The sequence below is a fragment of the Diaporthe citri genome (assembly GCF_014595645.1).
Source record: "Diaporthe citri strain NFHF-8-4 chromosome Unknown scaffold_11, whole genome shotgun sequence".
NCBI classification, from domain to species: Eukaryota; Fungi; Ascomycota; class Sordariomycetes; order Diaporthales; family Diaporthaceae; genus Diaporthe; species Diaporthe citri.
Window position 1 is genome coordinate 998885 of NW_025064856.1, and position 24193 is coordinate 1023077.

The 24193-nt window shown below is 46.1% G+C and overlaps 7 protein-coding genes across 7 annotated transcripts; 4 read left to right on the plus strand and 3 right to left on the minus strand.

Moving 5' to 3' along the window:
- Positions 1 to 730: 730 nt before the first annotated feature.
- Positions 731 to 2107, plus strand: INS49_004069 (uncharacterized protein; the record flags this gene model as incomplete). The annotated part of the gene is made up of 1 exon (XM_043164859.1): positions 731 to 2107. One exon carries the CDS (start codon positions 731 to 733, stop codon positions 2105 to 2107), a length of 1377 nt encoding a protein of 458 aa, XP_043018509.1.
- Positions 2108 to 2689: 582 nt separating this feature from the next.
- On the minus strand, positions 2690 to 3745 carry INS49_004070 (uncharacterized protein; the record flags this gene model as incomplete). The annotated part of the gene is made up of 3 exons (XM_043164860.1): positions 2690 to 2939; positions 3155 to 3404; positions 3472 to 3745. 3 exons carry the CDS (start codon positions 3743 to 3745, stop codon positions 2690 to 2692), a joined length of 774 nt encoding a protein of 257 aa, XP_043018510.1.
- Positions 3746 to 4142: 397 nt separating this feature from the next.
- On the plus strand, positions 4143 to 5390 carry INS49_004071 (uncharacterized protein; the record flags this gene model as incomplete). Its single annotated transcript, XM_043164861.1, has 4 exons — positions 4143 to 4159; positions 4227 to 4432; positions 4502 to 5133; positions 5223 to 5390. 4 exons carry the CDS (start codon positions 4143 to 4145, stop codon positions 5388 to 5390), a joined length of 1023 nt encoding a protein of 340 aa, XP_043018511.1.
- A 1437-nt stretch (positions 5391 to 6827) lies between these two features.
- On the plus strand, positions 6828 to 8484 carry INS49_004072 (uncharacterized protein; the record flags this gene model as incomplete). The annotated part of the gene is made up of 4 exons (XM_043164862.1): positions 6828 to 6923; positions 6975 to 7672; positions 7765 to 8308; positions 8380 to 8484. The coding sequence occupies 4 exons, from the start codon at positions 6828 to 6830 to the stop codon at positions 8482 to 8484; spliced, it is 1443 nt and encodes a 480-aa protein (XP_043018512.1).
- Positions 8485 to 9210: 726 nt separating this feature from the next.
- INS49_004073 (uncharacterized protein) lies at positions 9211 to 9984 on the plus strand (the record flags this gene model as incomplete). Its single annotated transcript, XM_043164863.1, has 1 exon — positions 9211 to 9984. One exon carries the CDS (start codon positions 9211 to 9213, stop codon positions 9982 to 9984), a length of 774 nt encoding a protein of 257 aa, XP_043018513.1.
- A 1076-nt stretch (positions 9985 to 11060) lies between these two features.
- Positions 11061 to 12949, minus strand: INS49_004074 (uncharacterized protein; the record flags this gene model as incomplete). The annotated part of the gene is made up of 3 exons (XM_043164864.1): positions 11061 to 11385; positions 11453 to 12656; positions 12757 to 12949. The coding sequence occupies 3 exons, from the start codon at positions 12947 to 12949 to the stop codon at positions 11061 to 11063; spliced, it is 1722 nt and encodes a 573-aa protein (XP_043018514.1).
- Positions 12950 to 21973: 9024 nt separating this feature from the next.
- Positions 21974 to 22769, minus strand: INS49_004075 (uncharacterized protein; the record flags this gene model as incomplete). The annotated part of the gene is made up of 2 exons (XM_043164865.1): positions 21974 to 22668; positions 22733 to 22769. The coding sequence occupies 2 exons, from the start codon at positions 22767 to 22769 to the stop codon at positions 21974 to 21976; spliced, it is 732 nt and encodes a 243-aa protein (XP_043018515.1).
- Positions 22770 to 24193: the final 1424 nt, after the last annotated feature.

Below are 24193 nucleotides of genomic sequence, written 5' to 3' on the forward strand. Positions count from 1 at the left end.
CTTGGGAGCGATCATGGGCACACCATGTTGCAGCCTGCAAGACCCTCCCCCTCCTTTTCAACGTGCATCGCACTGCATAGATACTGTAGTATGCAGGCATGATCTGCACCCTCACACACAGAATCCACTTTGTTTTGCTATACTGGTTTGCGTACCACACTGCCAAAACCCACACTGGTAACACCACGGTACTATCACACACATATTTTATATACATTGATTCCTACATGGTTGCATTACAACAATGATGATACCGAAGCTTGACAGCCCGAACTGTGATATGTTCTTGTATGTGCTGTGCTCAGGGGTTTAAAGAATCGAGTACTGTGTAAGCTAAACTGGATGTGGGTACATGCATATGCAGGTTATTCCTACGTGGCTGAGCTGCACCCTTGAAGAGGAGGGGTCTTCTGCTGCCGTCCAACGCAACGTGGTGAGCGCGTATTCAGTCCCAGGCCTCCCAACTCCACCTCAGACCCGGGTTCCAGTATCACTTTAGCGCCTTTGGTGAACCAGCTCAGCCGACAAGCACTTCTACCTCCAGCCTACGGAACGCATCTGAGCTTTGGAGTCGGCACACTCATCCAACCTGTGATGAAATCAAGACAAAATAGGCTCTCGTTTGGTCTTTTTCCCACCTGCACGCACGCTATTTGACAAGGCTACTGGAGCCTGTGTCGACTCACCCGCATCGCATCTCTGCGACCAACTCACGCGTCCATAGACTCCGATGCCGCCTGGCAAATACACCAGCCTGCCTCCACGTCCACAGCGCGACCCTTACAGAAGTCCGCAATCTCCTTTGACTAGAGGCAGCCCGACTCCCCGTCTGTCGAAACACTCTGCGGAGTTGCCTACGTATTCTGCCGCCTATCCAGGTCCAATCGAGACATGGGCACCTAAACGGCGCGCATCTGGCGATGGGGAGGGTGTCAAGGATGACCCTATCATCATGGACATATCTGAGCCAGATAATGCCCACCCCAAGGTGGTCTCGCCGTCATCAAACTCAGAACCGATCCCGCCTCCGTTGCAGAAGTCGCATACCACTGGCACGCCTGCTGCCTACATGCCTCAAACACAGAACCCAGCCACAACCCCTTTGCCACTTCGGGTGCCCATAAGTCGAGCATTGAGAATACAGCCAGAGCACAAGTACAACAGACCGGTTGAAAAGCACAGGTCAACGAGACAACAGTCATCTTTTAACAAGGATATCCCACGCCACTACGAGGCACCCACTCAGACAACATATCACGGAGGTAGCAGAACCTGGGGCATTCCCTTGGGCACTGTGACCAGAAAAAGACGCACAACTGAAGATATGACTACAGCCGCTGCTCCGGCTTCTGCCCACAACGGATACGACCCCGATGCCGTGGTGCCTCGGAATAGCCCCTTGCTGGTCCCGAAAAGAAGAACCTTCCGACGAAGCATCAGTCCTCCACCAGACATTCCGCTGGTTCAAGTCAGCCCGTCGAAACACTCGACATCAAAATCGAACCCCTTCAAGCCTTACGCGAAGGAATTCTCGCAATCATGGGAAAGCGAGATACCGTCGCGGTCAAGAGTCTACCACGACGAGGAACGCCGTGCCCGTCGAACCGCAAGCTATGAGAAGCTTGAGCGCCCACCTCCCAGTCATGGTAGCAGGAAAACTAAGCGTCGACCCGGGCTACGTCCAAGTCAAGGCGATGCCGTTCTGATAGGAATCATGGACAATGGAAGGCATCCGGATATCGCTAGCATGGCTGGTCAAGAGGCGTTACCGAGCGATTCGGAGGAAGTCTCCAGCTACAGCGACAGCGACGACAGCAGGGACATGTCCCTGCCCGACACAAGCAGGACTCTGGCGACGTCGCTACACTCCCAATCCAATTCAGGATTGAGCGCCAGCCATGGCGGACTCGGCCGCGGCCGCCAATTCTTCTGTTCACTGAGACCAGCCGGCGTTGCTAACAGGGGTACGATATCAAAGGATAATACTATTGGCGATGAGGCGCGAACAGCGGATATCTTGGCTAATATGGGCAAGAAGATCTGCAGGACGCCGCAGTCAACGAAGAAGCTTCCGCCGATTCAAACTGCCTCGCTATGGTCAGATTGAAATGCTGGTATCGCGCGTCCGACCGTGGAAGACCTGCTGCGTACCCAAACAGGAGTTTCTCCTTCCACAACCGGTCCCGATAGGCATAGGTAGAGTGTTAAGGCCAAAGCGCTCACTAATTTGCATAAATGGAATCAAACCTAAGGGTCCAAGTCTCCTTAAGGGCACCCCTGCTGTGCGGAAGCCCTTAAATAGCTGCTTGTTTGCTCGGCACGAAGTGCCCGTGGGGCCCGCGTGACTTTGACCCCTTACGATATACGGACAGAGTGCGAGTGCAACTCACGCGCAGCAAACCCTCAAAGGCGACTCGTCTTTCTGGTCAGCCTCAGCGATACGTAATTTGGACCTGATGAGAGAGAAGGAGCGAAGCCGGGCTGTTCGTTGGCCGCACAGACCGCATGATGATAGCAACAGAGAAAAGGCTCAGGTGTAACCTGATAGAATGGGGAGGCCGCTTCAGAGACCTAGAGCCCACTTCCGAAGACACTGAACAATAAACAAATCGACACACGCGGGGTCCGACAGCATAGGACCCCGAAACCAAGATACTTCCAGGCGAGTGTCGCACGGGATGAGAAAACGCTACGAGGTCCGCCTCTTCTTCGAACGCTTCACTTCGGGCGTCTTCGGTGGCCTGGCAATCATCGGGCCTATGCTTGTCACGGCGCTGACCAACAGCGTCTTGGTATCACTGGTCGGGACGAGCCTGGCCACGATGCTCTTCTCCGAGCTCTTGGCGTTGGCTATAATCGGCGTGGCGTTGGACGGCCGGACGGGGTCGATATCCGTGGCTGCGTACGCTGCGATCCTCGTTGTCTTTGTTGGGTCGTCCCTTTCTGTGGCATGAGGTCGGATGCGACTCGAAATGTGTGTTCCGTATTATTAAAACCTAGGTAGCTTTTCAAAATGACGAGAAAAATGGCCCGTGACGGACTTGTAGACTTGTCTCCTCCAAGTTGGATGGTGCATCGTGACTTTCGCAGCTGCCTAATCGTAGCCTGAACCGACTGTGGTAGCGGCAGCAGTCTCACATAGCTTAGGACCTACCAAACAGCACCACCCTGCTCAAGTTCTTTCGCCTGCTTGCGCAGTAAATCAATTTTGAATGCTCGATAAGCGTCCTCAACTCGCTTGCGTCTTTCGGCATCTGCCCTCACCCTCCTGGCCGCAATAGAGGTGCCGGTAAGGAAGCCGGTCTCTCCCCCAAGAAACAGTCCTCCCATTCCAAGGAACAAGTACGCTGCAAAGTCCCCAACCGGCGACGGGGCCAGCCTTGAGGTCACGTCCGGAACATCCACTGCGAGAGTGTTGTCAGTTTTATGACTGGTTGTCAGTCTAAGTGAGGCCCATGAATCACGGCTTACATGTCTTTCCGCTGTGGAAGATAACCTGCTTCGGTTGATCAGAAGTCCTGAACTCGTTGAACCAATTCCTCCGGAGCCCACGGACTCGATACGCCAGGAAGCAGCCGAGGCCGAGCCCGACGATGGACCCGAAGGACGCGTGCCAGCTGATCGTCTTGGCAGCTCCTTTCAGCACCTCGCGGTCATCTGTCGTCAAGTCATGTTCGAAATGCGACTCGGCCAGCTGAGCCAGCTCGTCGTGTTGGTGGTGTCGCCGGAATGCAGCAAGGGACATCTTGAAGCCGCGTGTGGGGTGTCTGCGTTGAGTGAGTATCCTAGATGGTAGGTCTCTGTGGCCACGCTTCCTTCAGCGTAAAGACTGACCCGGCCGATCTTAAAATGTCTCTGTTTCTGGTTACATCGGCCCTCACTCATTGGAGCGTTTTAGAACATCTTCGAGTAGTTTCTACGGCGTCGTCATGACATCACGGCCCGTGGGAAAATGTTTAGGCGGGGGTTAGGGTAGATTCGTCCGTGACGGCTTCCAGGACGTCATGTAGAATGGCGTCGTCGCGGCAATGGTTTGTAATCAGCTGCTGTTTATAATGGATCCCCTCTTCAACATCTGTACGCTTCCAAATCTCTCCCAACTGAAGCATTCATTGAGTGCATGACACTTAAAAGAACAGAATATGGTGAAAGTTTTCTTGTGAGTCGTCTCCAAGCCGCGTACCATGATCAAAAATAGGATAAGCTGACCGTGTTCCAACTCGCAGGACAGGAATCACGGGGTATACCGGTGGGGATATTTTCCACGTCCTAGAAAAGACCCACCCGGAATTCGAGTACTCTGTCTTGGTCAGGAACGAGTCCAAGGCTACGCCTGTCAAGAAGAAGTACCCCAATGTCCGAATCGTCTACGGCACACTAGACGACTCCAAGGTGCTGGAGGAGGAGGCATCAAAAACGGACATTCTCATCCGTATGCAATGAGCAAGCTCTGACTTGGGCCGCAATCAGTTGAGATGAACGAGCACTGACCATCGAGTAGACACTGCCGATGCATCAGATCACGAAGGAGCAGCCAAAGCCTTCGCGGCCGGCCTCGCAGCAGGGCACAGCAAGGAGAAGCCTGGCTACTGGATCCATACCGGTGGCACAGGCATCTTGACTTACCAAGACACTGATGCCGACCGGTACGGTCAGCCTCTGTCGTATGAGCCGTACAACGATCTCGAGGGCATTGATGCGCTCACCGGTCTCCCTGATCACGCCTTCCACCGCAACGTGGACAAGATCGTTCTGGCTGCTGCTGAGCACCCGGCCATCAAGGCGGCAATCATCTGCCCGCCTACCATCTATGGCAAGGGCAGAGGAGTGGACAACACGAAGAGTCGACAGGTCTATGTCATGGCCAACATGACGCTCAAGCGTGGAAGAGCCCCGATCATTGGGACAGGAAAGGCGACCATGGACAATGTTCATGTGCACGACTTGACCGACCTGTACATCAGGCAGGTCGAAGCCGCGCTTAACCCCAAGCCCGAAATAGACGCGCACATTTGGGGCGCCAAGGAAGGCTATCTGCTGGCTGAGGGAGGGTACCACGTCTGGGGCGAGGTCGCCCAGTGGGTTGCTGAGGCCGCGCATGCCAAGGGTTACATCAAGGACACCACCCTCGAGGTAAACTTCCCGAGCGTTCCCTTTTCTCCGACCGTTGCAGAAAGCATGCTAATTCCGTTGAAGCCCCTCGAAGTGGCCGAGCCAAAGAGATCGCGGGATTTGAGGCCGCGTCCTATGGTTTGAGCTCGCGTGGTTACGCAAAGAGGGCTCGCAAGTACCTCGGTTGGAACCCGAGTGCTCCGAGCCTGAAGGAGGAGGTTCCCAACATTGTTGACGTGGAGGCGGCACTGCAGGGCCTGCAGCCGTCAAAGCCTTGAGCTTGAGCTTGTTTAGCGTTCGGGCCGGCACCGACGCCTGATTATGGCCCAATGACACTACATTGACAAGGACAACGGCGGATGCGCGTGCAATTCAGCGCAGGCTGTGTGGACGTGATTCCAGTAAAGAGTCAAAGCTTTGACTTGAAGTGACGTCGACGATGTGCTTGGTCCATGGACACTTCGAAAGGACATGTTCACATTAATTACGTAACGCATGCCGCGGTACTCGCGCGACATCGATGGCAACCTTGATCCTCATTCTGTCATCCGATTGAACTATTTATATACTACACAAGCTTCCCAGGGCCACACTGGCAGGTTGTTCGTCATCGGACCTGCTGTCGCTCCAAACCATCGACGAGCATAGTTTGGTTTTAGCCAATCATGCAAAGGTATTTCAGCTACGATTCAAACGGTCCAGACGAACTGCACCAGCTGACATGACGAATAAAAACCATCCAAGGTTTGGGGATGCTCTTGGGGCACCCGGTGGTTGCGTGCCCGTCGGGGTCTGTTCGCAAGAATCCACAGTCTTGACGAGAGACCCGTTCGCAGGGAAGTGATATGATGCATCAGACAAATAAGGTTTTCTCATTTACCGCACGCCTCGCGGGAAAAGAGGACCTCGCGAGCCATGGTGCCGGATCTGCGGTGGGAGACACTCCTTCAGGTACACGTACCCACTGATAAACCCATGTTTGAATCAGCGAGTAGCCTCATGACCATAGGCTGCCCAGTCGAAGAGTTGGTAAATCAATGCCAACTCCCCTCAGCTCACGCCAATCTATCAAGATACTGCTGCAGGTACCGGGGGCCCTGCCCAGTACTTATGGAGCAAAAACGGAGCAGCCGAGTCATGGCATCCCAAGATTCTGGATCCCCCCAAGCGAGCCGTTCCTGCACTCCGGGCGCGCGGGTGCATCGCCGGGAGAAAGGTGTTTCCCCTTGGCGTTGAGCTCGGTCCGCCTCGCGGAAACTCACCCACCCACTCGGCCAATCCCTTCCTAGCGAGATGAGCCCGGGGCCACAAGGTTCGCACCCACGATTCGCGAACACAACGGCTCCTACCAATCGGCTTGTTTTGCGCCTGGCACGAGGGCGATGGGGGTGGAGGAAGGGCTGGCCCCGCAGCCCCGGCGTGCACTGCGATTTCTGCGAAACATGGGCGGGCGTTGAACCTCAGAACGGAACCTTGAAACAGGGCACCGATATTATGTCGTGCTCCACGTGCCGTTGCTTCTTATCTGCAACCTTATATGATCCCTGCCTGGGTCTCTTCGTTGCCCCGGGCTTGGAGGTGCATGTCCCGATGAGCCCGGATGACCTTAACAGCCTGGTCTCCCTTGTTTCTTTTCCCCTTGCTGTGTGTGTGCTGCATGTTGTCTTCTCTGAGAGGAACGACTGCCGAGCTCATCACGCAAGCTGTTCGCAACGATGGTGGCGCCCTTGGCCAAGTTGCTCGTCCTGCTCAGCCTGGTACAATTAGCTTTCACCCAGGCGTCGGTCCTGGCCGGCGTGCCGAGCTGCGCTGTGAGTAAAATCCCTTGTCACATACAAGACATGTCGCCTGACTCTCTTTAGCTGTCCTGCCTCTTGGATACACTCACAAGCCCGGCGTCGCCATGTCCCATCACCAACCAGACGTGCATCTGTGAGAGCAGCGCCCTCCAGGCCAATGTCTCGTCGTGCGTGCTGGCAAGCTGCACAGTCAAGGAGGCCCTCACGACACTCAACATCAGCTCGACGACATGCGACGCGCCCATCCGAGATGACCGCCTCGTGATCGACGTCGTCTCGTACGTGCTGCTTGCGCTATCCTTCGTTGTCATTGCCATACGGTTCTACGTCAGGACTTTCATGGGCGACACTGGCAGTGTTGGCCCTGACGACTGGATCATACTGGCGACGTTTATCCTCGGTATTCCCTCTACCTTGATTGCCACCCTGGGGGCGGGAGGTCACGGGCTGGGGCGTGACATATGGACTCTGTCGTTCAACGACATCACGCTGTTTGCGAAGTACTTTTACGTGCTACAGATCTTATATGTCGTCGGCTTGCCGATGGTCAAACTGTCGCTGTTGTTCTTCTACCTCCGCGTGTTTCCGGCACGGCCGGTTCGCAGAGTACTGTGGGGAACAATTGTACTCATTTTGCTGTACACTGTCACCTTCCTATTCATCTCCATATTTGAATGCACGCCGATATCATTCTTCTGGGAGTCGTGGGATGGGGAGCACAAGGGAAAATGTTTGAGCCTCCACGCCATCTCATGGATCCAGTACGTGTCTTTATTCCTTTGAGACGGTGGTCATTCTCGAGGTCCCTCCCGGGTTGTTGGGGGTGTGCAGTATGCTAACTCTGCCTTGCTAGGGCCGCGGTAAGCGTCGCTCTCGATGTCTGGATGCTGGCGATTCCCCTGTCCCAGCTGCCGGGACTGAAGCTGCACTGGACGAAGAAGGTCAGCGTTGGGTTGATGTTCTTCGTGGGCACATTTGTGACTGTTGTCAGCATACTGCGCCTTCAGTCGCTTATGAAATACGCCAGTTCTACGAATGTGACATGGGACAACACGTCGGTTGCAATTTGGTCGACCATCGAGCTCAACGTCGGCATGATCTGCACCAGTCTCCCAACCCTCAGGCTACTGGCAGTCCGAGTGTGGCCAGTCCTGAACGGGTCGACGATTCGCAGCAGGTTCGGGTACAGCGGGAGTCGATACGGGCGAAGCAAGTATCCGAAGAGATCCACTGATATCAGCATCAGTCGAGATGCACCCTTGAGGATGAACAGCTTGAAGATTGCCGATGTGAAAGTCGATGCCTTCCCAATGCCTCCAAGCAGGGTTTCAGATGCTGAGCCTCGACCCGCCGCTCCCGAGCCCGCTCTTCGTGGCCTGGCCCGAAGCAACTCGGACGTGCACTCGGTTTCGACATTTACGAGCAGGCACAAAACGCACAAACACTCAACGAGCGTGCCAATCCGCAGTGCAAGTATGGCGAGGCGGGAGTTCTTAGAGGAGATGTCGGACACTCCAACTACAAGCAGGGGAATCAACCGCAGACCCAACGACACATTGATGGTGGAGGATAGCGCCACAGTGAGGTCTGGGCGGACTGGGAACAGCACGATAGGCAGGATTGTGGAGACGTATGCCACCATGTCGAGTCCAACGGAATACAGCATGCCGCTTTCATATCCAGACTGGCCGCTGAATGAGCCCGACAACGTCCCACTCCCGCGTGGCTGGCCACCAGAGCAGAGGCAGACCATGTTTCCCATTGGGGAAGCGACGTCTAGTTCCTCTGACCTTGGGGACAATGAAGGCCGTAAATGACAGATCAAATAATGCACATATCAATAATCATAAATAAGTCACTCACCGGTGGCAAAGCTTACACTGTGTTCTTCCATCGTGCTTGCCTTTCCGGTCGGAGGTATGTGAGACAGGGAGGAAACCGCAAGACCAACAACAGAATTCGTCATTGACATCGACTCCTGCTTGCTCTTTCACAAGGTCGTGCGTTACAACAGTAGCTCTGCGACTTCCCCATTGCCGAGCAACTGACAACTGCCAAAATCTTAGCCTTGCAAACCGCAACAGTGCACGAAGGCACTTTCCCTGAGCATGCCGCTGGCCAGCAATGTTTTGTCTACTCTGGAGAGCGCCAACTGGCCGAACGTTTTCAAAACCCAAGCTTTTCTCATATTTTCCCATCCAAGCAGCATTCCCATACTGCCCGGCTCTACTATCATCACTCGTTCTTTTGGTTGAGTATCGTCACATTGAACAATCTTCGATCGTTCGTGTCCCTCAGGATGCAAACACCAGAATCTGGCGAGCGCTGGGACTCGCCGTCCGAGCCGACTTTTCTAGACTTTCCGCCGGAATTGCGTCTCGTGATATACGAACTTCTCTTCTTACCACTTGTCGGACGCCATCCTATCGTCGAGTACCACATATGTGACAAAACGTACGAGGTCACGACAAATGTCGGTAGATTCCGAGGGCCCCCTACGTTTACAGGCCTCACGTCGATCCTGGGTACATGTAGACAGGTTCACAAGGAAGCACAACCCCTTCTCTGCGATTATGCAACGTTTATCGTAAGCCTAAGGCCTGGTTCCAATCCATTGAACCTTTCCTCCGACGCCGCACGTCTTCTGCCTCACGCAAAGACACTCGAGCTCAACATGTCAATTTCCTTCCCGTGCCAATTCGCTCCAACCACCGAGGAGACCGAACCGCCTTGCACCGACGCTCCCAGGCCATCCACGAGAACACGGAGAAAGACCTGGGCTAGCCCTGCGCCTGCTAAGAAGCCTCCTAAGATCTGCCTCACAACATACCTCCGCCGCCTTGAGTCTCTCCTTGGCGCCTTCGACCATGGGGGAAATTTGAGACGCCTAGATATCCAGATCGACAACCTTGATCGAACCCTCAATCGTGACACCATGGACATCATACTCAGCCACATGGAAACAAGACTTAAGGTCCGGGAGAACTGTCGTGTTGAGATGCACCTAGAATGGCATTCATGGTATTTGGTTAACCACTGGCGGGTAGCCAGGTTCCTGGATGAAATTCAATAGTGAGTCATTCATATCCCTAGGACAACACCAACCTAGATTCTCATGTTTTACCATCCTAGCCGGTCAACTCGCCAACCCAACGACAGCAGCACCACGGTCCATCCTCCGCGTCGTTCCAGATATCAACTCTTGTATTCATTTCCTGATCCCCATGAAAGATGGGACTGTCATACGTTCTTCAGTGGGGAAGTGTTACTCTACCGCTCTGGACCGCGTACTAACTCCCCCTCCGATGGGTATCCGCGACAACGTGGTCCGAATACTAGACGCTCTTGGCTGCCGCACTCTGGTCCGAATGCCGTCGTTGGTATGGATGCACTTGTTCTACACCGGCATATGGAGGTGGACTTTCCGCTAGACCAGCGGTACGACCTTCGATTGCAGCCAATGTGAAATGAGTCGTGACAACACTTCACGGAAGCTCGGGTAATATCATCGCAACCCTCCAGCTTTCATTGAGATTCGTTGTTGCGTCTCTGGCACGAGGGATAGAGCATGGACCCTCGCCAGGTGAACGAAACACCATGGACAGGTCTGAATACGTGTTCTACAGCGTGGATGACGAAGTATTCTATCATCACGAGGAACAATTGGTTTGGCACGAAACGGAAGAATAGTTTCGCCATTGCTGAGGAGTAGCGCTGCAAAGGCGCAGTGCACTTATGGTTGAAAGATTCGAGGGAGAGAATCGGGATAGCCACAAGGATATTAGTATTTCTAAGGAGATATCCTTGGAGCGAGGCAGACTTTGCAGCCATCGGCATAGGATGCGTTCTGAAAGCGTTTGATTACTTGGTGTGCTATTCAGATCAATAAATACAGATGGCTCAGAGAACAATACTAGTATGATACCATTCCATGGCTATGCTGCACTGACACATCCTTCTCTTCAATCTCCATCAACTCCAGCACTTCCAAGAACAGATGGGACAGAGAGGCATATTCACAGGTAATATTGCAGCCATGAACAACAATTGGTATCTTGAAATTTGAATCAACAACGCCAGTCGCTAATGAGTTTAACCCGACAAGAAAGACAAGTCCGAACACAGAATAGAAAATGCTACTTCACACGATCACACCTCTTCATGCCTCTCTACACGAATCTTGTCAGAGCTCGTGTCCGAGCTAGAATCCCCCGTCAGCTTCTGTCCCCCGGGCCCATATATCTCCACCGCGAGACCGCCCAGGATGCGCTGCCGACGCTCCTCGTCCTTCTGGCCAGTGGCGTCGTTGAAGAGTCTGTCGAGCTGCTCGAGGGTCTTGTCCTTTGTCTCGGGGACGAAGAAGAAGGTCCAGATTCCAGCCAGCGTGGCGAAGGCAGCGAAGAAGATAAAGGTTCCCCAGCCGATGCTTTCGAGCATGGGAGGGACGATGAGGCCGACGATGAAGTTGAACAGCCTGCGAAATGTTAGTTTCATGTCAAATGAGTGGAGACTGATGCACTGGGCTGTGAGGTAGGACATACCAAATCGACATTGCCGACCAAGCGACACCCCGTGCGCGCAGGGACGAGCTGAAGAGCTCAGACGGCATGGCCCAGGGGACCGGGCCCCAGCTGATGCCGAAGATAACCATGTACAGGTTGAGGAACGCAAGGGCGCACTTGGCCTCGGCGCCGTGCGCGGCCCAAGAGTCGCCAAAAAGCTTAATCAGGGCGCCGACGATCACCATGCAGATTGTCGTGCCGATGGAGCCGAGGACGAGCAGGGGCTTGCGGCCGAGGCGGTCGATGAGGAAGAAGCTGATGATCGTGCCGGCCAGCTGCGTGACGTTGATGATGCCGGACTGGACGAGCTGCTCCTCGTAGGAGAAGCCGAGGGCGGCGACCATGGAGGGCGCGTAGTAGATTAGGGCGTTGATGCCGATCATCTGCTGGAAGAAGCACAGGAGGACAGACACAAGGGTGCGGCGCCAGCAGCCGGGCCGCCAGGTGTCGACCCAGGTCCAGAGGTCGAGCTTGACCTTGTCCTTGAGGGAGCCCGTCTGCAGCGTGGGGTGGCGCTCGACCAGGACCTCGCCGGTGACCCTGTTCTCGGCCCGCATGCCGATCCATTCTGCCTGGACGAGGATGTCGTCGGTGCTGCGCTGGCGGAGCTTGGCGAGCATGGCCAGGGCCTCGTCGTCGCGGCCCTTCATGGCGAGCCACCGCGGGCTGGGCGGCATGGCGAAGGAGCCGACGAGGAGGATGACGCCGGGGATCATCTGCAATCCGAAGGGGACACGGAACGACGCGGCGCCGGCCAGATACCGCGTGCCGAAGCAGGTCCAGTACGCAATAACTATGCCGAGGACGACGAACAGCTCGTTCAAGTCCAGCAGCATGCCGCGCATGTTGGGCGGCGCGATCTCGCTGATGTAGACGGACATTGTGCTCGACAGCAGCCCGATGCCCAGCCCGCCGACGAAGCGCCCCGCGACGACGGTGTCGTAGTTCATGGAGCCCGTCTGGATCGCCGCGCCGACGAGGAAGAAGAAGCAGCCCACGCGCATGGCCATGCGCCGCGAGAGGTGGTCCGAGATGTGCGGCGCCGAGAAGGCGCCCACGAAGGCGCCCAGCTCGAGGAGCGCCGTCACGAGGCCCTTGTAGAACCCCTGCGACGCCGCGCCGTCCGCGAGCTCGGGAAACTGTTTTTGGAATTGTTTCATGACGAGGATGACCGACATGAGACCTGTTTTATGGAGGGTTAATGGCGCCGAGTTATACCGGATAGGGGATGTGAGGTGGAGACTGTCTGTGCAGTAGACATGTCGCTTTTCTGGGTGACATACCTTGGTCTATGCCAAAACAGAGGGCACCAATGACGGCAAATGCTGCTACTGCTGTCACGTAGGTATTTGCCCGTACGGCTGAGAAACTGGCCTTGCCGTATGCGCTCATCATGGCATGGTCATCTCGGGCGAGGTGTAGGACTGCATCGTGGCGAGGGTTCTCGGCCGTGGCCGCGGATGTCGCTTTAGCCATGCTATGGTTGGTGTTTTTGAGTATCAGATGAAGAGTGTCGGAATAGTCTGGATTGGTTGCGGGTGTCTTGAGGTCCAGACGGACTGTGTCTCAGTGTGGTAGGTGAAGGGGTAGATGGCCAAAAGGCTGAGAGAACTGTTTCTGCCAACGAAAACAATATCCAGACATCGCGGCCGCCGGCTTCATTTTATGTTTCTGTTTCATGGCCCTGCGGCCATCCAAATCGGGCTATACAATGACGTCCTGGAGTGATAATTCGCGACCGGCATGCCAGCTCGCCAGCAATGAGGCGCGGGAATACCACAGAGCCAAGGATCGTGACCGCTGAGTGGAGCAATCCGGGGCAGACCCACGCATCACGCGCCAGCTGACGGCACGAACAGGACCGCATTGCGACGGACGTCATTGGGCACATCACGGACCAGGTGGAAATCTCTCCAATCTCGACAGGCGTGGGCAGTGCCTACGTTGCTATTCTCTCATCTTCGACCGACATCGACCGGCCGGTTGCAGTTTCGGGCGATATCCACTCCCACCGGCGAAGACCCGGCTTGAAACGGGTCTCGACTGCTGCTTTCGACCGGCCGGGACTCGGGGCCAGGGCAGTGCGTGCGCCAAAAATAGGTATTCTGCCCGTTGTGGTCAGTGTGTGCGTACATAAGAAGTGGCCCTTATCCCGCTTCCGAGATCAACATCCAGAGTGTCCTCGGCGGATTATACTACGAAGAGGAGTCGAGTGTGTGAACTTTGACAGACGCGATTGAAGTAGAGACCCGTCGAAAAAGCAGTGTGGTTCCAAGACCCAGCTATCTATCCTCGGGTTTCGAGCAGAGGATGGGGGTGGGTCTGGCACAGGAGTTGGACCGTGGGATGACGTCTTGAATGAATGTTCTCGACTCGAAAACTTGGGTGAGGCGGAAGTGAACCCACACGCGGCATTCCTTCCTGTTTTCTTCACCGGGGGAAATATTTGGCGATTCTACTATGATAGCCTTGCATAACGTCAGTTGCCCTTTTAAACATATACGAACTCCACCTCGGGGAAGCGTGACCCATCACTTACATGCATATCAGATACCGGAGCTCATCCGCGCATTGCTTGAATCTTGGATCTAGAGATACAAGATGCGATTCAAGCAGTCAGAGGCCAATACTCTCATATGCAATTAAACGTTCCATTTTAGCGCTAGTAACCTGCATATAACACCTTACACTAAAAATCATATGCACTTATTATGCCGTTAATTAATACCCTTAATATCGTTAATTTACGCATTAATTAAGATTATTATTGCTATTAAAAGCCTATATATAAATTATTATATATAATAATTATCCTTAAATATAATTTCTTGGCTTTTAACCTATCATTAAGGTTTATAAAAGCTATTAACGCTTTATTAAAGCTTTAAAGAGGTATAATTAATATTAAGCATTATTTATTTATATATAATTATAATTAATAAAAGTATTTATATGCTATAAAGCCCTTAAGTAAGGCTATTATTATTAATGCCTTAAAGTTAATTTTATATAATAATTATAAGCTTTTAAACTATAGCCCTTATTATTAATTATAATTTTAGCTTAAATATTATATTATCTTTAATAGCAATTCTTTAAAGCTAATAAATATAATACTTATAAAAAAAATATTATATTTATAATATTTAATAATTTTTTTATAAAGAAAATTTAAATTATTATTAAGCTAAAGGCAAAGCCTTTTTTATTATTATTAGCAAAGCTTACTTAAAAGCTATTAATAAAGAAAAAGCTATTATTATTAAAAAAGATATTCTTAAAGCTATTATTATTATTATTGCTATTAAAAAGCAGCTTTATTAAAGATAATAACAAAAAGCTAAATTCCTTATCTTATAATAATAAAAACCCCTTTGCTAACCTTTTCGTTAACCCCTTTATTATTAAAAATAATAATATTTAGGAAATTATTAAAAAAATTATTAATAACTTTCTTAATAAAAATATTAAAATTAAGTTATAAATAAATATTAAAGTTATATTTTTCTTTTTTTTAATTAATTTAGCTAATTAATTTAAGGGTATTATTTTACCTATCCCCTTAATAAAATATTTAAAAAAGTAATATAATAAATTTAATAATTTTCTCATTAATTAACTTAATAAATAGCTTAAGGAATTTAAAAAGCAAGTTTTTAATAACCTTAAGGATTATTAAATAAAGTATAAATTCCTTATTATAATAATATAATTAAAAAAAGCAATATATTAAAACTTTTATATTTTAATTAATAAGTAATAAATATAAATATTAAGATTATTTAAATATTAATATATAACTTTATAAAGTAAGTTAAAGGCAAGGCAATATATACTTTAATTATTATATATTTCTTTTAAATATTTCTTACTCTTTATATTATTTTAAGGCGTTAGCAAAGTTTAATCATATTATTATTAACCTTTAAGGGCTTTATTAATATTTGGTTTTATAAGATTAAAGATGCTATTGCTATAAAAGTAAAAAAAAAAACAATTTATTTTAAATTAAGCAATTTAATGTTAAAATTAGCGATATTTCTTAGCTAAGCAATTAATTAAATTTCTTAGCAAAATTTATAAAAATTAATATTATGCAAAAGGTTATTATTACTTAAAAAAATATTAAAATTAAGCTATTTACTTAATTAAGTTAATAGCTAAAGTGTTATAATAAAGGATATTATCTTAATTATAAAAGGGAGTTAAAATTAGCATTATAATGCTTTATTAAGAGGGATAAAATATATTTACTCCTTATATATAAGGACTTACTTAAGTAAATTAATTTAATTAAGAAAAATAAAAAAGAGCTTTTTTAAACTATATCCTTAAAAGTATATATAATTAAGCATTATTTTATTTAATTAATTAAAAATAAGGCAGCTAAGCTAAAGTATTTAATATCCTTTTAATCCTTAAGTTAAATAATAATATTCTCTTAGTTATATTAAAGCGTTTAAGTAAAGCTAATATGCTTAAGCTAAAAAGGGGTAATATAGGTAGTAGGAATATTATTAATATTAATAAAGGCGGTAATAATAATAATTAGCTTATATTAATATTTATAAATACCCTTAATGGCCGTTTAATATCTTAATAATTAGCTTTATTATTGCTAATATTATAAACAGCTAGGTATATATATATACTGCTTATAACCCCTTTTTTTTATTAAAATGTTAATAATAAGGGTTATGCTGCCTTTATTATATTATTTATTAATATTTTTATTATCTTTAGTAATACTTAATAGCCTTAAGGGTAATAAGCTGCTAAATAACTTTCTTTAGTATATATATTATTAAAGGGCGCGGCATTATTAAAAAAAGCAAGAAATAAGTTGCTTAATTATAAAGCTTTAAGATATAGGCTTAAGTATACTTAAGAATCTTTTAATATAGCTAAATAAATAGTTTATTAATTATTAATTTAAGGAAGATTTAGGAAGCTTTCTTTATTAATATATAAAAAACTTTATATAAGAACGCAATATATTAAAAAAGGGTATATTAAGCTTGCTAGCATTCCTAAGGGCAATTAAGGGCTATAAAGATAATACTGCTATTAAAAGTAATTAATTACGGCTTATTTATTATATATAAAAGGGTATTTTAAGTATTGCTTTTATTATTATAATAATAATAAGTAAAAAGTAGTAAAGTTAATATTAATGCTTATAATATAATAAGTTTTTTAAATTAGCCCAACCTATTTATATTTACCATGCCTTAATATAAAATATTAATTTCCTTTATAAATCCTATATTAATTATAATAATAATATTATAAATAAAAAGATAAAAAGTTAAATTATTTAATATAAAAATTATATTATATTTATAATTTTTTTTAATAATATTATAGCAATTTAAAGTTAATATATATATATATTATACTTACCTTAACTTATACCTTTCTTAGCTATATAAACTACCCTTTTCACTATCTTCTTTTTAGCAATAAAGAGCTTTTAATGCTTTAAAATAATGATAATTAAATATATTATATAATTAAAAGATTATGGGTTTAATTTTATTGCTTTAAATTATTAAAAAGATTATTATTATTAAACTCTTTTTTGCTACTTAATAATATTTACTTATTACCTTTTTATATTATTAATACTTAATAAAGCAATTCCATAAGATATAATTATAATTTATAAATAGCCCTAATATTTAATAATTAGCTAATATACTTTTTATTTAAATTAAAGTTAATTTAAGCTAATTATTTTATATTAATATTAGCCCTTTATTTAATTACTTTACTATAAGTATTAATTCATACCTTTCCTTACTTATAAAGCTACTGCTTCTTAATAAAATACATTAATTATAAATTTAGCTTATTAGCTAATTAAAATAGTTATAATTAAATTAAGTATATAATAAAAAGGTTATAAGTTTAATTATTGTTATGGGCTGGCCCTAGAGGGGCTGCAGGCTGGCTAGCGCCTTCTCCTATAAGCTGCAAAGCAGCAACCTTTTAATTAGGCCAAAAGGTACGTAATAATCTAAGCTCCCTTGGATTATCTAGCCACACTATATAAGGCTTAGGCAATAGCTTAAGCCCATTACATAACCCCTTCCCTTAAGACCCCCTTAATATAGTGGTATAATTACCCCTAAGGCTTACCCGTAATATCGCCTTTTTAAGCCAAAGATCTTCTTTATGGTTGGGTAAGACCATAACTTAAACTCTCAACCCTAAAGCTTGGATTATTTATTATAGGCTAGCCCTAAAGGGGCTGTAGGCTAGCTAGCGCCTTCTCCCATAAGCTGCAAAGCAGCAACCTTTTAACTAGGCCAAAAGGTATGTAATAATCCAAGCTCCCTTGGATTATCTAGCCACACTATATAAGGCTTGGGCAACAGCCCAAGCCCATCACAATTATAAGTATATTAATTAAGTATTAAGCTAGCTTATAATTAATGCACTTTTTATATATATTTTTTATTTTAATTACTTAAAATAACTACCTTTTTAATATTATATATATATAAAATATTGCTCATTAAATAGCGTAAAAACAAAGCTATTTAATATATAAATTATATTATATATATAACTTTTTTTAATAAAGATATAAATATATAAAGTTAATTATTTAAATGCTAAGTACATTAATATAATAAATTATTATTTTATATATTAAATATATTTAATTACCTTTACGATAAAAACCTTTTAATAAGCATTTAAAAATAAATAATATATTATTTAATTTATTTAATTAAGCTTTCTTTTATAATATACTTTTTATAAATATATGCCTTATAATTATTAATATATACTATATTATAATTAAAGCATTATAGCAAACTTAATTAATAAACATAATAGTATTTATTATTAAAAGTACTTAAGTTACTTATATATTATAATGCTTATAATAATAATTAAAGCTTAAAAAACATATACGCTATTAATATATATATTAAAGTATATAATTAATTAACTATTTAATTAATTTAAGCTTGCTTTAATTTAAAAATCATAGCCTTTTAAAAGTAACCTTAAATTGCTTTTATATTTAAAGCAACCTTATATATTAAGTTAATAAAAAACTACTGCTAATTCTTTTGCATATATTATTAATCCTTATAGTATTAAAAATAGCAATAAATATACTTCTTTAAATTATTAAAGAATGCCTTAATTAAGTTAAAATTAAGCAAGTATAAAAATAAATACTTAAGCTAAATGCTAGCCTTATTATATATTTATTAAAGGTCCTTATAAAAATGAAAATTAGCGTTATTTATTACTAGCATTAAGTTAAGCCTTAAAAATAGCAATATCTTAAGTAAAACTTTATTTTTAATATAGTTAATAAAGCCTTAATTATTTATATTACCCTTATATATAAATAAATTAAATATATTTATAATTATAAGTATTAAAAGCACTTAATATTATATATTATAATCTTTATTATTATTATATATAAATTTCTTTAGCTTAATGCCCTTTAATAATTATTTTATATATTATAATTTATTTTTTTATTTATATTAAACTTATTAATAAAAATAAATTAATTTATATAAAGTTCTTAAATCTTAATAATTTAATTAACTTAAATAAAGTAATTTTATTAAATAATAATTTTATTTATAATTTTTTTATTTTATTTAACTTCTTTAAATACTTAATTAATAATACTTTAAGAAATAAATAAATTAAAGTTATTTAATAATTATTATTATATTTTATTTTAATATAAATTATTCTTTAAAGCAAAATAATTAAAAAGGGCTTAAGTAATAAAAATATATATTAAAAAGGGTAAATATTTAAAATTTAAATAATATATATTATAATAAAAATTAATTAATTAAACAGCCTTATATAAGTTATTTAACTTAATAATAATATTAAATATTAAATTCCTTTTTTTTAGCTTTTAAATTTATTAATTAAAGCACTTTATAATCTTTATAATAATAACATTATTTACTTAATTAATATTTAATAGCCCTTAAATTATATAAAGCTTTAAAGAAGTTAAGTAATAAAATATAATTATAAAATTATTATAAATTAATTTATAATAATTAAAATATATAGCGTAGTAAAAAGCATAATATTATAAGGGTTATAAGATAAGTAATTATGCTTAATAATTAAAAAGGGCATGGCATAATAAGTGCATATAATTTTTAATGTAAGGTATTATGTGCAGGCTACTAGCGCTAAAATGAAACGTTTAATTGCATATAAGAGTAATGTCTCAAAGTTTGTTAAAATATGACCTTTGTCTGCACCGACAGCACAGGATCGGCAATAGGCGAGGAGTTCCTAATTGGGGAAAGGCGGGGAAGAGGCGGCGAAGGTCTCTCAAACAGGCAGGACAGGCACGAGCAGATCTCGAGGCTATCACGTACCTTGCATCCGAGCGCTGATCACTAAAACGACTGGCCAGGAATAGTCTATAATGAAAAGGGACACCAATTCTGCTACTTTCCTTCTCATTAACCAAACTGTCAACCCGCAAAAGAAACCGGCCATATCTCCAAATCTGCCATTCAACCACAGAGAAGTAAGAGAATAGATCTTAGCGTCTGTAGCAATCACAGAAGATATAGCTGACGTTGAAGAAATTCAAAATTCAAAATAGCCTTTTCCCTTGAGTACGTAAGAATCTCAATTCGTTTTGGAGGTCGTAGTGGTTCGATAGGAGTGTTTCCCGACATCAACTGAATTCAGGAGCTGGTATTGAGCAACGTTGCATGTCTTTAGTGGGCTGGCAGCTTGAACGCCTCATGGTCCGTTCCATTCAAAGTGATTTGAAATTCGTCCTATCCATGCATTTGTAATTGACCAATATTTGTGAAAACAGAATACGATGTTGATTGGAAGAGTCTCGGAATTCGGCCTCTGCTACGCTGATCTCTTGGCTGCTGGTAAGTTGCAACGCTGTAATCTAGGTCCATCGCTTCATAAGGTCGTCTTTCAAAAAACCGCTCAACACCAACAATGGCAAGTGGGCGGATAGAGAGACACAAATTCAGCGGAAAACGCGGATTGATCTCTGAAACAGCTGGCATGTGGACTTAGGTACCAAGATCGTCACCTACCTTGTAAACTGACTGGGCCCCGATCCTGTGGCAAATCGGCACCTGTGCCAGGAGCATTGAGGGAATTACATCGACTTGTGATGCGGTGGTTACAGTACTCCGTTGAAAGGTGGGACATGTTGGGCAGGACGAGCTGGAACCTTACTGTATGACGCGTCGGGTCAAGAAGTTGTCCGCTACCTGCGGCTACTGGAAGTGCTCCCATATCCAGGTGTGCCAGGGTCTGTGATGAGGCCCACAGCCACTGCATACGAAATCAGACACGTCAGGAACTACTCCGCGCACATGGTTAGTTCTGCGTATCATCGGGGCGAGAAGGACCGATGAGGAGCAGTGTCTTGACCATATTAGCAGGTGATCAAGGAACACGACTGACGTTGAATTTTGAGTGAATCGGAACTTGACAGCTTTGTGACTAATTGTTATCCGAGAGCTTATAAGGCTCTCCCCCCATAGGTTTGTGCTACGAGAGAACTCCAGACGTGCTGTCATTTCCTACATCAATCACGAATCCCACAACTTTGCCCAGTTAGAACTTTGATAAAAAGCTTCAAACAGGCTCGAACAGGACTTCATACATATGCACAACCCAATCCGGATCGTAAGATGCGGTTAGAACGGATATTGGCTGTCCTTGTGTTTGGGGTTGGTTGTACTGCCAGGCCCCTCGGACCAGATTCTCCACCTGATCCTCTCTTCACGGTCATTCCATTCCCAGCCAATTTCTCCATGCCTCCTCCTCCGCCGAACGCCATCTTCAATGGAACCACTAACGCCACTTTGAACGGTTTAATTAACAGGCTTCCAGTGGATTACATCAGCTGTAGCAACCACAATGACCCCAGGATAAGCAGGGACGAGATTGATATGCTAATCAACAAGACGCTCTTCAAGGCGTCTGCCCAGACCATGGCGCCAACACGTTCCTGGTCCGTTTGGGCAGCTACGCATGATAGACTGAGTACGCAGCTTTACATTTGTAACTACCACAACAAGTGGGACGCTCCGTTCAGCGTGGCTGAGTACCGAGTCATTGACGAGATCTTGGACGGTGAGTGCGGATTCTGGGGCGGATACATCCATCTCAACGCTTGGAGGATGAGCATAGGCAGAGATCCAACCTACCCAGACGGAGGCTTCAGAAGTGAGTGTGGTTACGGGTACAAGCCCCGCCCTCCGCCTCAACTATCCGTTGACCGCACAATTAAAGCATGACGTGAGTAGTACTCCGTGGAAGCCTATCTCTTGAGATATTTTATTCTTCAGTAGCATTATCATATCCATATTTGTGCATGAAATTCCATCTACCACTATTTGCATACCCGCGCGGTGATACTCCCAAACTCCGTACTGCTCGTGCCTGCTAGGTGACACTGATCTTACAATTACTCACTCCCGCCTTGAACTCGTTCACTCAGGCGTATTGCTTGTGGCCGCCGTGCGGCTCATCGCACGTGACATCCCGCATAACCGGCACCTCCTCATTGGAGATCTTCCTCCCGCTTTGAGCCGGTGACTTGTTGGACCTCTTGAGGCACTGCGACAAGAACGACAGCCCCATCCACCCGAGCCAGATGATGGCCGCAAAGACGCCGTACACGATCATGTACGTCCGACTCGAACCGGCAAGCTGCAGGCCAAAGCCCCCATTGATAGTCCCCAGCGTGATCAACGGGATGCCCCACCAAACGTGGACATACGAGACCAGAGTCCGGCTCCCAGTCCTCTTGAACCGCAGGTGGTGCAGCAGCCCCGTGAGCGGCTGCAGGGCCAGGCCGCAGACGGCGACGAGCCCGATGCGCGCGTGGTAGCTCTCCATGTACCCGTTGCCGTTGGCCATCCAGATGCCCATGGCCATGACGGCGAGGGCGATGCACAGGGTGAAGACCTGCCACGCGGCGTGCAGCCAGACGGTGATGCAGCGCGGGAAGACGCGGGTGAGGACCGCGCCCATGGGGAAGAAGAGCGCGAAGGCGAGGCAGCCCAGGACGCCGTGGGCGGTCTGGATGTTGGACTCGAGGCGCTCGGCCTCGAGGAAGCCCTCGCGCGCGTCCCAGTACTCCTCGAGGGCGTCGTCGGTGTCGTCGGAGCTGGCCAGGGCTAGGGACGCTTGAGAGAGTAGGTCAGCTTGGAGGACGGGATGGGTTGGTTGGGACATAGCTCGGTGGCTTACCTAGGCCCATAAAGATGAGTCTACTTTGGAAGTTCATGTTGATGGTCACCGCCGACTTAATGTGGAATATTGTGAAGGATCAAGTCGCTTGATCCGTGGCGAATACTCAAATGGCGAGGAAGGAGGGAATGGCTCTTGCAATTATCTATAACTCATCCTGCAGCACATCAAATTGTTTTCACATTGTTATAGCCAAGTGTCTCGTTTCTATCTTTGTGGCTTGGACAAGTTGCCAATCATCCGTATTCCATTGGCCGTTCATGCTGTCTTCTCACAGACAAGACTTCTACGCCACCAAATGGGCTGCGTTGGCATTCTTAAAAAGCAAACTGGCTTTCCCCCCAGACTCTTGCGCGCCGACGGTGCGGTGTTGGCGCCCTGAGGCCCGTCCAACAACAGCACAATTAGGTTCCTGCCAGCCAGCTCCGCCCTTCTGGGGCCCGCTTGGCCGGGGCGCGGACGGGAGAGGACCAAGGCTGGCGCCAAGGGCACATCCCGGCGTCCGCGTCATCCAGCCGCGGATGCATGATGCCGCCCAGGCCAGGACCGAGTGGGACTCTTATCGGGGCCATAATCTCGATTCCATCGGCCGGCATATGCTGCGCGGCCGTCTCTGCCACTTTTCTGCTGGCGGTACGTGACACGGCCCATGCTTCCAATCCGGAAGGGTTGCGCAGCAGTTGGATGCGTGCGCGTTTTCCTGCTTGTTACTCTCCACGGCCTGGGCGGTGGACTGCCTTGGCCGGAGCCACGTGTTACGCCGACCGTGGGAAATACTACCGATATCAGTACCCTGTTTATAATATAGAAGTGGACTGCTGCACTGGTTCAACTTTGGATTGTTTTTACCTCTACTACAACACACTCGGCAATGTCACCCAGTTCTGATCGACAACCTATGAGCTCCGAGCCCGATGCCTTCCTTTGTAAGAGACCAGTCCGGGTAGCGACGCGACAGACAAGTGATGAATGCGGAGTGCGAGAACGCGTGCCCCAAGAGCCGAGGAGGTGGGCACTGGGAAGAAGCAATTAAGCCTGAGTCGTAGGCGCCCGAGCAGACCTGAGCGCGGGGCCCTCTTCCAAACATTGGCACAGCTTTTGAAATATCCGACTGCGCTATAGGGAGTATGATTTGAGAGAAACTTTGTATATGCTTCACTACTAGGGCTTGGTCTTCGCTCTCGTGTTAAGGTCCTGCTTTGGGACTGGTTCCTGTTTAGCTCGTCCAACAACGGCGTTCTACCGGGAGTGTTGAACATCAATCATAGCTCCTCCAACAGATCGGGGCTTACAATCGAGTAGTCAGCCTTGACTTCCATCGTTTCAATCATTGAAGCGCCAGTTCATCCTAAATTAGAGATCCCGTCGAGGGAAATAATCGCCTCATAACTCGAATGCAACATTGTAGGATACACGGCCCTTGCAATTGAGCCTGTCCAGGATCAATTAAAGCGCTGGCTT